Source organism: Rhinolophus sinicus, linkage group LG01, assembly GCF_036562045.2.
Source record: "Rhinolophus sinicus isolate RSC01 linkage group LG01, ASM3656204v1, whole genome shotgun sequence".
Classification (NCBI taxonomy): domain Eukaryota; kingdom Metazoa; phylum Chordata; class Mammalia; order Chiroptera; family Rhinolophidae; genus Rhinolophus; species Rhinolophus sinicus.
In genome coordinates, this window is record NC_133751.1 from 175,738,839 (window position 1) to 175,752,671 (window position 13,833).

Genomic DNA, 13,833 nt, shown 5'->3' on the forward strand with positions numbered 1-13,833 from the left:
ACATTTGGGGGAGTTTCCTCATGAGACATTCTGTTCTCTAAAATTTCAAGGCTCAATTCTACTCTGAATCACTTTGGAAACTTTATTTAATATATCTGTCATGACTGGATTTGCTCACTGCGATGTACACTTATTTTCTCTTTCCAAAGTACTCAAGTTTCTAGCTCTTCAAAAGTCTAATGCCTTCCAAAAGTGTAAGCCCACACTGAGGTTCATACAGTCCATTTGTAATTTTAGTATTAGGCAGCCATTTTAAGATTAATGTCCAGCAGCTTTGTTTTTCTTTATTTCCACTTATGTTAGCATAACTGCAATAGCTACCATTGGGAGGACTCCAAATTACAGCTAAACGGAAGTTAATTTGAAGAATAAGTCCTAAAAGTTATGCCCTCCACCCACCAATATTAACCTCATGACTCAAAGAAACTTTTTCATGAGTCCTACTCGTATTCTTTTTTTGTTTTGTTTTCATTACTATCAGTGAAAGTGAGCAGAAACAAGCAAATGGAGGTTATAAAACTGAAGTGTACAAATGCAGGGATTTAAAAAAATGTAAGAACATTTGGTAAGAGTGAATTTGGGGATTTTCAGAATAAATAATCCCCAGAAAGGAATCCTATACCAGTTTTCCCTGATGATTTTGTGTGAGAAATGTAAAAGGGGGCAATCCCTGGCTACAAACTTCAAATGGCTAATGGGGAAAGTGGCCCTTCTTCTATCATCACTCCCTGCAGGTCACCCCATCCTCCCTCCCTCCAACTAGAATACCATGGTCACCTCAGCCACATACCAGCTGCTCTGCCCTTCCGCCAGTGTTAGACACTTCATCAAGGGCTGCTCTAGAAACTGCCTGACCTCTGGGTCAGGATTTTCCCTTACCCACCCTCCCCCAACCTCAGAGCTCAGAGATGCGCAAGGTGCAGAGAGGGCCTTAGAGATCTAACATCATCCATAACCTTCTTTGGATGGGAAAACATTTTGAATTCTACCCATCTCATTTAAAATGGGTCTCATGGAACATAATCTATTCCTACCTTGGAGACTGCCTGTATATATAATTTGACAACAAAAACAAGAGTCAAATAAGATATTTAATTGAAAATAAGATTTTCGCCAAGGAAAAATATGTTAAAAGAAATGTGGATTCCTATAAAAATTAATATCACAGAAAACCAACAGAAGAAAAGTGTTGGGAATAAACTTACTTACCATTCATGGTGATTGTCTACAAAAGCAGACATGGGACTTATTTGTACTGTGTATGTGTCATTGGCTGAATACTCAAATAAGCCATAATATGGGTTAAAGAGTTCTCTGGATACCAGGAAGAAAAACTCTCTGGAAGGTCCACTGTAATCCAGCCTTTAAAAAATCCACAAAAAGAAACAAATGAGAAGCAGAAACTCATAGACACAGATGTTTAGTGGTTACCAGAGGGTAAGGGGGGTGGGGGGTGGGAGATGAGGGTAAGGGGGATCAAATATATGGTGATGGAAGGAGAACTGACTCTGGGTGGTGAACACACAATGGGATTTATAGATGATGTAATACAGAATTGTACACCTGAAATCTATGTAATTTTACTAACAATTGTCACCTCAATAAATTAAAAAAATAAATTAAAAAAAAATCCACAAAAAGAACAACTAGTTATCATATGCATATATACTACAGTAGAGGAGTTTACAATAGATATATATACACACACACATATATATATACATATATATACACATATATATGTATATATATCACATTTTCTAGAGCTCTACTTTCTAAAGAACACTGATTACAAGCCTAACTGTCCCCATTCCAAAACCGTTCAAAACAAATTAAACAATTATGATTCTTAACTCATCCATGTCTTGACCCAGAATAGTGAAATGCACATTTTATATGGAGAATATCCAAAACATATCAGATAATGGATAAAGCAGCAGGCAATATCCTAATAATTTGATTGCATAAATATATATAAAAAGATAAATATTTCAAATGTCTGGAGTGAGGTCATAAGGAAAAGGAGTACAGGGGGAATGCCTTATTTAAACAGGATAAAACCAGAGGGCATCAGCTATCTACATCCATGGGACATGGAGTCCTCATGGATTTCTGAAACATTTTTAAATGGGGGAAGAAAGAGACTTTAGTGAATTAGTGAGAGCATATTATAGATACAAGGCCCCCTAGGGAGATCAGAGGCAAAAAAAAAAAAAAGGAATGATAGGGTCCAAGTGAAAACTTTAAATTATAAAACTCCAAGAAAAATTATAGACAAGAAAAATAAGGGTATCTAAAGATTCCTAAGGAAATTATTTGGAGAAGAGGCTGAAACTCTAGCACCTGAACTCCAATGTAAATTCCATTTTACTTACAAAGACATCAGGGTCAAAGTGAAGTATGAGAACCGATTGTGTTAGGTTTGAGGCATGACAAGTGGCCAACGATGCTGAGAGCAAAAACTGCAGTACAGGAGGTTACAATAAAGCAATTTGATATGTTAAATTTAAAATGAAAAGTATAAAGGACATCTACCCTATGATAAATGTTTACACATGGGTTCAAGGACAGGAAGGAACGCAGAAGGGAGAATGAAAGCAATGGATAAGATGGGGTGGTAGGATTTTACAAGACATCGTTCACGCTATATTTTGTCCTCTTATGAAATTTCCTCCATGGATGGATACACACACAAACACGTGTGTGTGTGTGTGTGTGTGTATATACATATATATATATTTTTTATTAAAAATCATCTGAGTCTCCATCTAGGTTGTGTGATGGAGAAAAGGATCCTATTATGGATAGAAGATGGAGTTGGGAGACTAGTAAGAAAAATAAAATGGCTTTTATATGTTTTAGTTGAGAATGTAATAGAATTTATTTAGAATAGACTTCAGCCATTCATATACTACTTCCTCAATTTTTGCCATATCTGAATATATATACTTACCATTTTTCATTCAATCAACTTTACTTGCTTTCTCAATGTAGCCTTGTCTCACACAATATTTACGAAATTATGATGTGCTAGCTTTATTTTTTTAATACACATGAAAAGAAATACATAAATATTAAAATAGAAAATGTCAGTCTGTGCAATAGCTAAAACCATCTCTCATATTACCTGTCCATTCTGCACTTTGGGCGATGCAAGTGTAGACTGACAGGAAACCCATGTGCGCAGAAAAATGCAAATATATCAGACAGTCAGCCCACAGAGGCCTTAAGGTGACATGATGAAACTGCCCTCCGGGGCAGCTGAATATAATGAGGTTAGCGGGTGGCCACCAGGATCACTGGGACTATGCTTAGATTACCCTGGGGACGCCCCAAGCAGCACTCTGGCTGCCTCCCAGGTGCAAGGATGCAGACTACACCTCCCCATGCCAAGACCAAGGCCGCCTCCGGTGGCTTCCTCCCACTGCCCTAGTTCTGGTCTCTGACGCCAGCAGAAGAACAAGTAGAATACCTCTTCCACTTGAAAATTCCTGACATGCTTAGAGGCTTTCTTTCAACAAATAGTTGAGTGTATATTATGTTTTGGGGACTAATCTAGATGCTAAAGATATACAATGTTTTGAAAAGTCATTTTCTATAAGAACTCCTATGTTTAGCAATTGCCGTATCCCTGGTGTCTGCCCCTTGCTGCTGCCCCCCCCATTCCTGATAGATAGGCATTGCTGCTTTCCTCCTCTCAAGGGGGGGGGGTTGGGAATTCCTCGCTACCCTGGTTCTCAAGTCTCGACACTCTCCAGAGTGTTAAAGTCTGATCTAAGGGGGGTGTGTCTTAACTAGTCACACACTTTGGTGTGGTCTCATCAGCAGGGAGCTTAGAAAGAGCTCTTGTCCTCTCTTACTGGACACTTTTTCCCCCTAATGCAGCTTAAAAAAACCCTGCTTTTTTGAGCTGCCACTTTATTTTTTCATACTGAGCTAGTCACCTGTGCTGCTTTAACTCAGGATTCTCCCATTCTGTCTGTATGTCACTGGATTTTTTTTAAAAAAAGTACTAGACTTAATACTTTTTTTTCCGAAATTTCACTTTGTGAAATTTAGTCCATGATTCAGTCTACCCAGGTCCCAGTAGATGCAAAATATCTCTCTAAATTTCCTATAGATGGTGAATTTCATCAGATTAAAAAAAAAAAAAAAAAATTTTTTAAAATTTTTTTTATAGGGGGGGGGGGCAAAGTATAGCCTGTAGGCCAAATCTGGTCCACCCCCCCTTTGTAAATAGAAGTTTCATTGGCACATAGCCCCCCCTATTTTTGTGTGTGTGTGGTGTGGCTTTTTTTTTCGATGACGGAGTTGAGTGAGTATGTGGGGGAGGAACGTATGGCCTGCAAAGCCTGAAATAGTTACTATCTGTCCCTTCACAGAACAAGTTTGCCACTCCTGTTATAAGAAGACAGTGGTAGGAAAATGTGATTTTATTAAAATATCTGGCTTACTATAAATTATCTTTTTTAAAAAAAGATACCTTCAAGGAAATATAAAGTGACTATAATATCCTAGGGTACATGCAACCTCAAGGAGTGGACACAACTAAGTATGAGACCGTGAATCAGTGGTCCTAGCTTTGGGGGGGTTTTCAGAGACAAATTCCAGGCACTAGATGGTAAGGGTCATAGACAGCTGAAACATGAGCCAATTTTTTTTTGAGTCAGTTTGCTTAAAAAAAAACTGGTATAAGTAAAAAAAATTTTTTTTTAAGGCTAAAAAAAAAACTGTGGAATTCAGTTAGAGAGAAGGTTTTTTTTTTGAGCTTCAACTCTCAGTGCTTTAAAAACACTGCATTTACCGTATTATATATATATGTTTGTGTGTCTGCTTCCCCTATACATGTCTCTAGACTGTAACCACACTGAAGACAGGGACCATGTCTTTCTCACTTCTGTTTTCCAGGTACTTAGCCTGATACACAATAGGAGCTCCACATATACTGTGGAATCAATGAGTGGTGCTCTCTGGTGCTCTCTAAAGAAAATCAACATAATTTACATTATTTGAGATTCAGCAGAGTGAATAACTTTGCACAAGTTTGCCTTCAGGCGGTATACTGATTCAATGACATTAATAGGTTATGCCAATCTCAAAAAGACAACTCAATTTGCAAATATTGTCAGAAATCACTCAAATGAATTATGCTTAGAGAGCTTGGTGCTTGTCATTTCCAGGTCTAGTGTCTTCTAATATGGTAAAGTTTCGTAAAAAAACAAACCTCATTGATTGGTTCCTTTATTATGATAATAGCTGACTCTGGCTAATGAAAACATGAATGTTCCCTGAGGAGTTAAATTGAAAAGTAAAACTCCTTTCTTCCCAGGAGAACAAAGCTAGCAGTTCCTCTAGGAGGAAAATGTATCTTCCTCAACTGCTCAGGTTTTTATCGGCTGTTTCTTAACTCTAGCGGCACTGATGGAGGCATTCTAAAGCCAAGACAGTTTTTAAAGTTTGATTTGATTACGATCCAAAACTTAGAATTGTATATCTGAGAGCAGGTTGTAGGCTACAAATTACATATGTCTACCTAATTCAATCAGACATGTCCCAGCAGGGCACTTTGTGCGTGTGCTTTCTGTAATGTCTTAGCAACCTCATCCATATAAATAGTTAATATGACTCATATCACGGGGATCGTTTGTTACATTCCTGTTTTGCCAGTTAGGTTGGTTCTACAGCTAAAGGCTTGGCATGGAAATACAGAAACTCTGGACAACGGGTGTGTAGCCACACAACAGCTGCATCTGAGGGCATTTTGGAATAAGCACAGATGTCTTTTGGGTGGCAAGGCAGTTCTGAGCCTCATGAAGTGCTGATAAAGCATTTTAAACATCATCACGTTACTGGGCGGACACTGCCTGACTTATTAGTGGCAGCCAATATTTACTGAAACAATTTTATTCTCCTCGTATTTATTTTCAACTAAAAGTTACTGAGAACAAAGTATTCCAATGGAAGTAGACTATAAAATGAAAGAAGATGATGGCATAGGGAAGTCACTTCATCATTTCCTACAAGTTTTCTAGAAGACAGAAAGTTTTGCTTTTGTACAAGTCAGTTCAACACGCGTGGCCTATGCACCTGCTGATTTACCCTCAAATATTTATAGCAGCAAGGCATCCGTTCTTCAGCACTTAAGAAGGCCTCAAGGGTGAGTAAGGAATTTGGTGAGCAATTAATAAGACAAGCAGAGTTTTACCTGGGGAGATACCAAGCCTAAGCCTAGATACAAAACACCCTTCTTCAGCAAGGTTTGGGTTATTTCGGTTATGTTGTAAATATCTCTTTTTGGAAGAAAATAAGTAGCACCATAAAGTTTACCTTGAAACTTTACAGATTTCTGAGGAATAAACGTCAAGCTCAGGATCCGAAACAACTTCTAGGAAGGATTAGACCTGTCAGTAAGAACTGCTGCTTATTTTATAAGCAGAGACACAAGAAACCTGTTTTGAATCCTCTCTAGTTGTGTTAATTTGCCTGTATCGAGAGAGATCACAAAAAGAGCTCATCTGTTCTTAACTCCCCTCCCCAAAGAAAAGTTTTTGTACACATCTCCTCCCTAGGCTAAGTGTGGCTTTGCAAGACAGATGATTGACGACATATAGATGGCGCCTTACATATAATGAACCCTTTCTTTCTTAAAGAAAGGTGCCTTTTACAGATTGGCCATGGAGAAAAAAAAAAAAAAAGAGGCGAGAGGATCACAGTGTAAACATCCTCTCTTTAGTTAGGCCATTATTTCCTCACTGTTTTGGGTACGAAGAAATTAATGGCCCGGGATGCCTTATCAGACAGAACACAATAGCCTACCTAGCTAACTTCTGACATCACATAAGCTTTGCTAGGACTCATAATTCAGAAGAAAATAACGTGCTGGAGACAATGTAGTGTTCCACTGACCCCTCCCTAAAGAAGCAACTTCTAGGCAGACAGAAGCCCAACAGAAAGAGACAACCACAGCATGCAATTTCCTACCACATTCAGTCAAGATGACTCAGTTTCCAGCCATTCCACCACTGCTGACCTCCACTCCTCCCCACTTTGCAACAACGGATAACCAAATTAAGTTGGGTAGAAATTTTAATACTAGAGCAAAACCTCCAGCTCTGACCAAATTACATCACAATGGTTTGCTTAGAAACTACTTACTTTTTGTAAAATGCCAAGAATAACATGAAGCATTATTTTAGCGAAGGAAAATAATTAACAAATGTCAACTAATATATTTGCGTTAATAGGCTCTTGGATATTTTTGTATTTTTTAATTGAATAGAGGCATCACCAATATTCTGGGATTAATTCTAGGTCACATGGAATTTGTAGCTACCCTGTAAATTTCTGACTAAAATTTTCCACCATTTTTCTTAACTTAGACCTTCCATTTTAGGAATAATCTATATATCATATTTCAGACATATGTAAAGAAACAGCTTAAAGCAGAGCTTAATTTACACCTTTTTGAAGTGTAGACAGATGCATTATTCTTAAAAACAAATCCCTTTCTCTTTATGTCCCAGCTAATCTATGGAAAATAAAGATCCTGATTATGACAAGTAGAAAGTATAGTCAGTGAGATGGTATCACTAAGAATTCCAAGTATTACTCCATCACAGATAACATAGCATTGACATTAGCAGCCCCAAACAATACTCTCTATATACCAATATCCCTACTAATTTGGACTTCCCAATAGAATTAACTCTACCCATGTACTTATTACTCTACGGACCTCAAGTTCAGAAGAAAATATATACATGCCCCAAATTACTCTGGCGGCAGTCACTTATCAGACAACATGGAAATAAGAAAAGTCATTCAGGGACTCATTTCCCAAGTCTTCCCAAATCCTGACCATATGTTTTCTTTTAATAAATGTTTCATTTTGGAATAGTTTTGGATTTACAGAACAGTTGCAAAGATAGTATGAGGAATTCTAGTATACCCCATACTCAGTTTCCCTCTTCTTAACATTGTACATTAGCATAGCACATTTGTTACAATTAATAACCAACATTGATACACTATTTTTAACTAAAACCCATAGTTTATTCAGATTTCCTTAGTTTTTAACCTAATGTCTCTTTCCTGTCCCAGGATCCCACCCAAAATACCATTTTACATTTAACTGTCATGTTTCCTTAGTTTCCTTCTGTCTGTGACAGTTTCTCAGTCTCTTCTGATTTTTGATGACCTGGACAGTTTTAAGGAGCACTGGTAAGGCAGCTTGTAGGATGTCCCTCAATTTGGATTTATCTCACCCATTATTTTTTTTCAACCATAAACTGGCATTATGGGTTTTGGGGAGAAGGATGGTAGAAATAAACTGCCATTTTCATCACATCATATTAAGGGTACATACTATTAATATTAATATGATATCCCATTGTTAATTTTTACCTTATTCACCTGGCTGAGTTTTTGTCAAGCATCTCCACTGTGGACTTCTTTTTCCCTCTTTCCATATATACTATTTGGAAGAAAGTCAGTAGATGCAACCCACAATTAAGGAATGGGGAATTATGCTGAATTATTTGGAAATCTTCTGCATAGGAGATTTGTTTATCCTACTCCATTTATTTATTCATTCAATCGTGTATTTATATAAGTATAGATATGTATTTTATACTTTGAGTTATAATCCAGAACTACTTTATTATTTTGTTGCTCAAATTATTCCAGCTTTGGCCACTGGGAGCTCTTCCAGTCGGCTCTTGTGTCCCTCTGACATCCCCCCATCATTCTGGACTTTTTGAGTACTTCCTTACTTTCTGGCACTGCAAGATACTTCAGGCTTCTTCTTGTATACTTTGTGCCCCAGTCCTAGAATCAGCCATTTCTTTAAGGAGCCCTCATTTCTTTCTGAAGAATGACATTAGAAATCAAGATCTGGGCACTCATGGCATATGTTTTACATATCTATTACTAGACTTCACATGAGGAGCTTACAACATGACATATTTCGAGGGCATTGAAATTAATGATGGCAAAGTGACAGAAAACTTCCAGCTTCATTTTTATAGTTCCATAGAAAAATTAAGGTAGCTTTTCACTTTGGGCATTTATTATAATCAAGAGAGAAATGTTCTGGTCTTTACATTTAATGTGATAGAATCAACATGTTGGAGAAGGTGGCAAAGGCTAAAATAAATTCTTAATTTTATGTTGTTTTGACAATGCTATTTTTTCAGCAAGAGCACTGCTTTAATGTTTCAAAGCAGTATATGTATTCTCAATGTCTTAATAGCAAAATAAAGTCTATATCTAATAATCTATATGTATGATATTGGCATGATAAAGCCATAAGACCAGAAATTATCTGGCCCTATGCCAGCCTCAGTAAGCCATATGCAGAGGGGCCTGGTTAAGAGATTGTTCCTGATGGTTGAGGTCACACCTCAAAATATCCTCCCTCTTATTTTCCCTCTGGGGAAGCAGACAGGTGATAGAAGCAGGAAGCATTTGGATAGTGGCAATCAAATACAGAGATATCAAGCCCCACTCAACTTGGGCCTCCTCCAAATGGATGTCATCAGTCCAGATCATAGGGAGACTGCATTAGGACGATCAAGCATGATAAGCATCTGTTCTATTCAAACTTAAGTTCCAAGGCTCCTGTAGACTCTTCCTTACATCTCTGAGATCTCAACAGACTGTGGTCCAACAATGAAGGAAGGCAGCTGGAGTTCTGGGGGAGGAAAAGTATTCTCCTCCAAACCAGACTGAGTATGTCAGGAAATATTTGGCATCCTATGCATACCTGTGATCAGGCTAAAAACATTTGCCTTCATTTTCAATTGTGCACCTGCATCTTTAAGCCAATTAACATAAGCTAGAAGTTCGTCCATTAAGGCAAGCTAGCAGTGAAAAGCTCAAGTCTGAGTTAAGCTTCTGTTCAAACTTTTGTCACATCATATTGTTTTCCCATGTAATATTTTACTTTAGTCTAGTCACAGCTGGGAGACTATACAACAGTGTATGTGAAGAACAGAAATTATCAGGCACTAGTCCAAGAGTAGATGAAAGACTAAGACTTAGTTGTGAATCTCAGTTTTGCTATTATCTAGTTCTGTTAGCACACGCAAGTTATTTTATACTTTGAAGCCTCCATTTTATGAACATACCGAATGGTTAATTTTGTTATTGCTATGATTCTATAATCTAATACACTGTATTCTTGGGCATGACCAAGAAGGGAGGCCTTAAAATAATCCAAATCAACAGAATCAAGGAGAAGACAACCAGAGTTCCGGCATTGTGTGGTATTTTTTTAATTCTCTCTAGTGGTGGCTGAGTTATACAGAAGGTGCTGAAACTTGAAACCTTGACCTGAAATGAGGAAAGAGGAAGATGTCTGGAACAGATGAGAGCTGTCATCTTCTCAAGCGTTATATAACAACTGTTACGTCTATTCAGATGCAATACACACCATGTGGGAGTCTTCACTCATTTCCTAACCCTTATCTATATGAGCACACTCATGGAAGAGTCATACAAGGTTGGAGACCTTGGTTTATGGCAGGTAGTTATTTTGGTAGGTGTGCTGCCATCCCTAAAGGAGAGAAAAACTGGGGACAGAAAAATAAGAACCAAGCCCCTAGAGTTATTGCTGGGGAGGCTTCCTGGTAGGCTAGCAGAATTCTGATTTGTGATTCTGAAACTGAGTTTATTGAACAGGTTAAGCATGTTTACTTAGCACCCCAGTGCAGATAACAAGATCACAGATGCTAAATGCAATTCCGTGTTTTGTGCTACTCAAGCCCACCTTTCCCCTTTAAGTGAAAGGGAGTTAACAGAGAGGAAAAACTAAAACAACCTTCTGCTCTCAAAAATGATCTATAGTTACAAGTTCATACCAAAGAAATTCTATGCCAAATGATTTAAAAACCAGAGAGAGCCTTTAAAAAAAAAAAGCCGAGAGGTTTAAGTGTATGAGAACGGCATTTCCTGCCAGAAGGATTTCCTGTTTTAGGCAACCACAGTGAGGATGTGGTGAAACATCCGCCCTGCAGCCCCAGCCTGGGCTCCACAGGCCACTTCTCTGTACTACTCACCCTTCCTCCCCGACGAATGTCACATACAGCTTATTTCTCTGCAGGTCTTTTCGGGAGTAGCCCATAATCTGATTAAAAGCATCTTCAAGTAAGTGATCTCTTCTGATAATTAACCTGTCCGTAAAGAGAAAATTTGAAAAGTACTGATTATTTCCTAATCCGTATCTTTCTAGAACTGGGCACTTGCCATTTAATTTCCATTTACCATAACTAACTAGGCAAAAAGGAGTCACTGAATGTCATTGCTATCTGCCATAAAGGACACATTTGTCATTACCTCTAACATTGGCAAAAGTTACATGAAAGAACCATTGGTAAAGACAGCACCCCACCTACAACCTATGAAAACAACTCCAGAGGCCTTTCTGAACGGGCAAATGAATTTATCCAAGAAGGATGTGAAACAACACACGTGCCACATTTTTGTTTAGTAAGGGAAGGACAACCCTATGAGGTAATGTTTGAAGCCTGCATGCACCTGGACAAGGAATTCAATTACTTAGTGCCTGGAAGGATTGCTGTGAGAACAAGGAGAAACAAAAAATTCTCAGTGTCCTCCAAAGCAGAGGAGTTTGTATTGTGTTGAATTTAATTTTTAAATTAAGTGACTCTTGAGATTCCCCAAGGGACAGATACAAATGACTGATAACTTGCAGTCCATTAATCTACTGGTAATAATGACAATTAAAGTCATCCTTAGGCAGATATCAATTTGCCTTTAGTGAAAATAATAACAGAATGGGAGATGATAGGAGGTCAAACACACGAAAGCTTGATCATCAAGACCTTCGTAAGTGAAACGTGAAAAAGGTAAAGCTTTGAAAGGCACAGTGTTTGGGGCAGGCTGATGTTTTCAGAGGGCGACGAAAGTGGAACCTGTGACTTTAATCAAGTGAGCCCTCATGGGCAGTGAGCCATGGAGCTGTTGGGCTGGTCCCAAGACTTTCTCACAGTCACCCCAGAACATGGCAGTACTGCAGTAGAGATCCTCTCTCTTCTGTCCTCTTTCAGGTGGCATAGTGTAGAGATCTCTAGTGGGGACATAACAGAGGGGTGGAGGTGGGTATGAAGGAATAGGGGTAATTTGGGAATGAAAATAATTCTAGGTGAAAAGACATACATAATGTTTCAATTTCCCCCATTTAAATGGAGGTGGATAAAGAAACAACATTCATGACATGTCTTGTTGGACAAGTTTACTTCACTCAATGAAACAGAGTTGAGCAGTCAGGTCAGCTCAGCAGACAGTGATGTGCAATATAGGACATTGTGACAGACTTCTATCTAATCAGTATACTCTAAGCCAACAAAGAGGTACTTTTCAGGAGAAAAAAACAAATCAGCTTTTTACTTTGTCTACATTTTTACGTGGAATGTGGTAGTTTCTTTACTGTTTGTTTTAAAACTTTAGCTTAATCGTGCTTAATTCCAGAACTATGATTTAGATGATCCTGTAGTTTACACACACCAAAATAATTATGCAGACTCAAACAAAGGTTGGTCATCCCAAATCACAATCAATTTCCTCCATTCCCAACTGCATCCCATCCTTTTCACCATTTACAAATCCTGTGGTTTGCATCACTTTGACTTACTTTAATTTCCCTGGGCCTTGTCCATATCCTTTAGTCTCTAACTTCCTGTAAAAATTCCTTAGTTTGGCTTCAAAGTCTCGCTTGTAAGGGGCAGGAGCCCGGGCATTGGCACGCTGTGTACCTACAGCAAACCACAAAAAGAGGAGGGTGTGGATTTGTGCAATGGCCTGACATTCGTCATATCATCATGAAAAATATCACCACAGGGTTGAGACCAGAGTTAACAAGTAAAAGGAACCAATACTTTAAGTTCCTATACTTTTTGACTCTCCAAGCTGAGGCTATAATAGAGCTTAACCAGGGTTTTACAAGATGTCTTCCTTGTGGCATTTTGGTTAAAAAGAACAGTGCTGTTCATATAGTTACAATGGGTGTCCATGTGTTAGTCAAATATGTTCCCCTTTTCAATCCAAACAAATGAGTCAAACTGGGTTACTCATGTCTAATGGTAACAGTCAAGGGTGGAATATCTTTGCTTACTGCTGAGATGATATCATGGCAATTAGACAATGTGAAAGTATGTGGTGTATAGAGCAAGAATAGTGAGTTTCCCATACTTCACTCTAGGGAAAACCTACATAAACATCTTTTGGATATGCATTATATCTAATAATTATTTTAGACACTTATGTAGTACACACATTTCACATTGCAGGGAAAAATAATCTTGATATAAAACCAGAATTCAGACATACTTGTGACAGACACGTATCCTGGTTGCACTGAGTAAATAATACTACTATTTGTTGCATTCTTAATATGTGCCAAGTACTGTGATTATCTAAAGATGTTTTATACATCATCCTGTGGCAAGTATCATTAATAAAATGTACAAGTAACACAGTTTGTTCCTCTTTCCATAGAAAAATCTGGTTTTGGGTCACAGGGTAACTAACAAGCCGGGATACAAAACTGATGAAGAACCCGGGACTCAGACACAGAGCCAGGACACACCACCGGGTATTTCCATTCAATATTTCACAACACAATGAAAGAAACCAGAAAACAAAAGTCGTGATGTCTTGTGCATTACACACCATGCAAGCACGTTAAACATTTCTCTACTGAATAAATCAACTAAACGACTATTATTGTTAGTAGTGTTAAGTTCAGCAACAGGTTCTCAGAATGAATATGGGGGTGAGGGGCTCCTGGAGGTGATATCTGGGTTAAAGAGAGAA

General features: G+C 38.2%; 1 protein-coding gene across 7 annotated transcripts in view; it reads right to left on the minus strand.

The window, feature by feature from the left end:
• HECW2 (HECT, C2 and WW domain containing E3 ubiquitin protein ligase 2) overlaps positions 1-13,833 on the minus strand; it is a 335,844-nt gene that overhangs the window by 25,938 nt on the left and 296,073 nt on the right. For all 7 annotated transcript variants that reach the window (XM_019741310.2, XM_019741308.2, XM_074339576.1 and 4 more), the window contains 3 exons: positions 12,653-12,773; positions 11,058-11,171; positions 1,210-1,362 (listed from right to left, as the gene is read on the minus strand). In XM_019741310.2, coding sequence (XP_019596869.2) covers positions 1,210-1,362; positions 11,058-11,171; positions 12,653-12,773 — 388 coding nt within the window. The remainder of the gene's footprint in view (positions 1-1,209; positions 1,363-11,057; positions 11,172-12,652; positions 12,774-13,833) is intronic.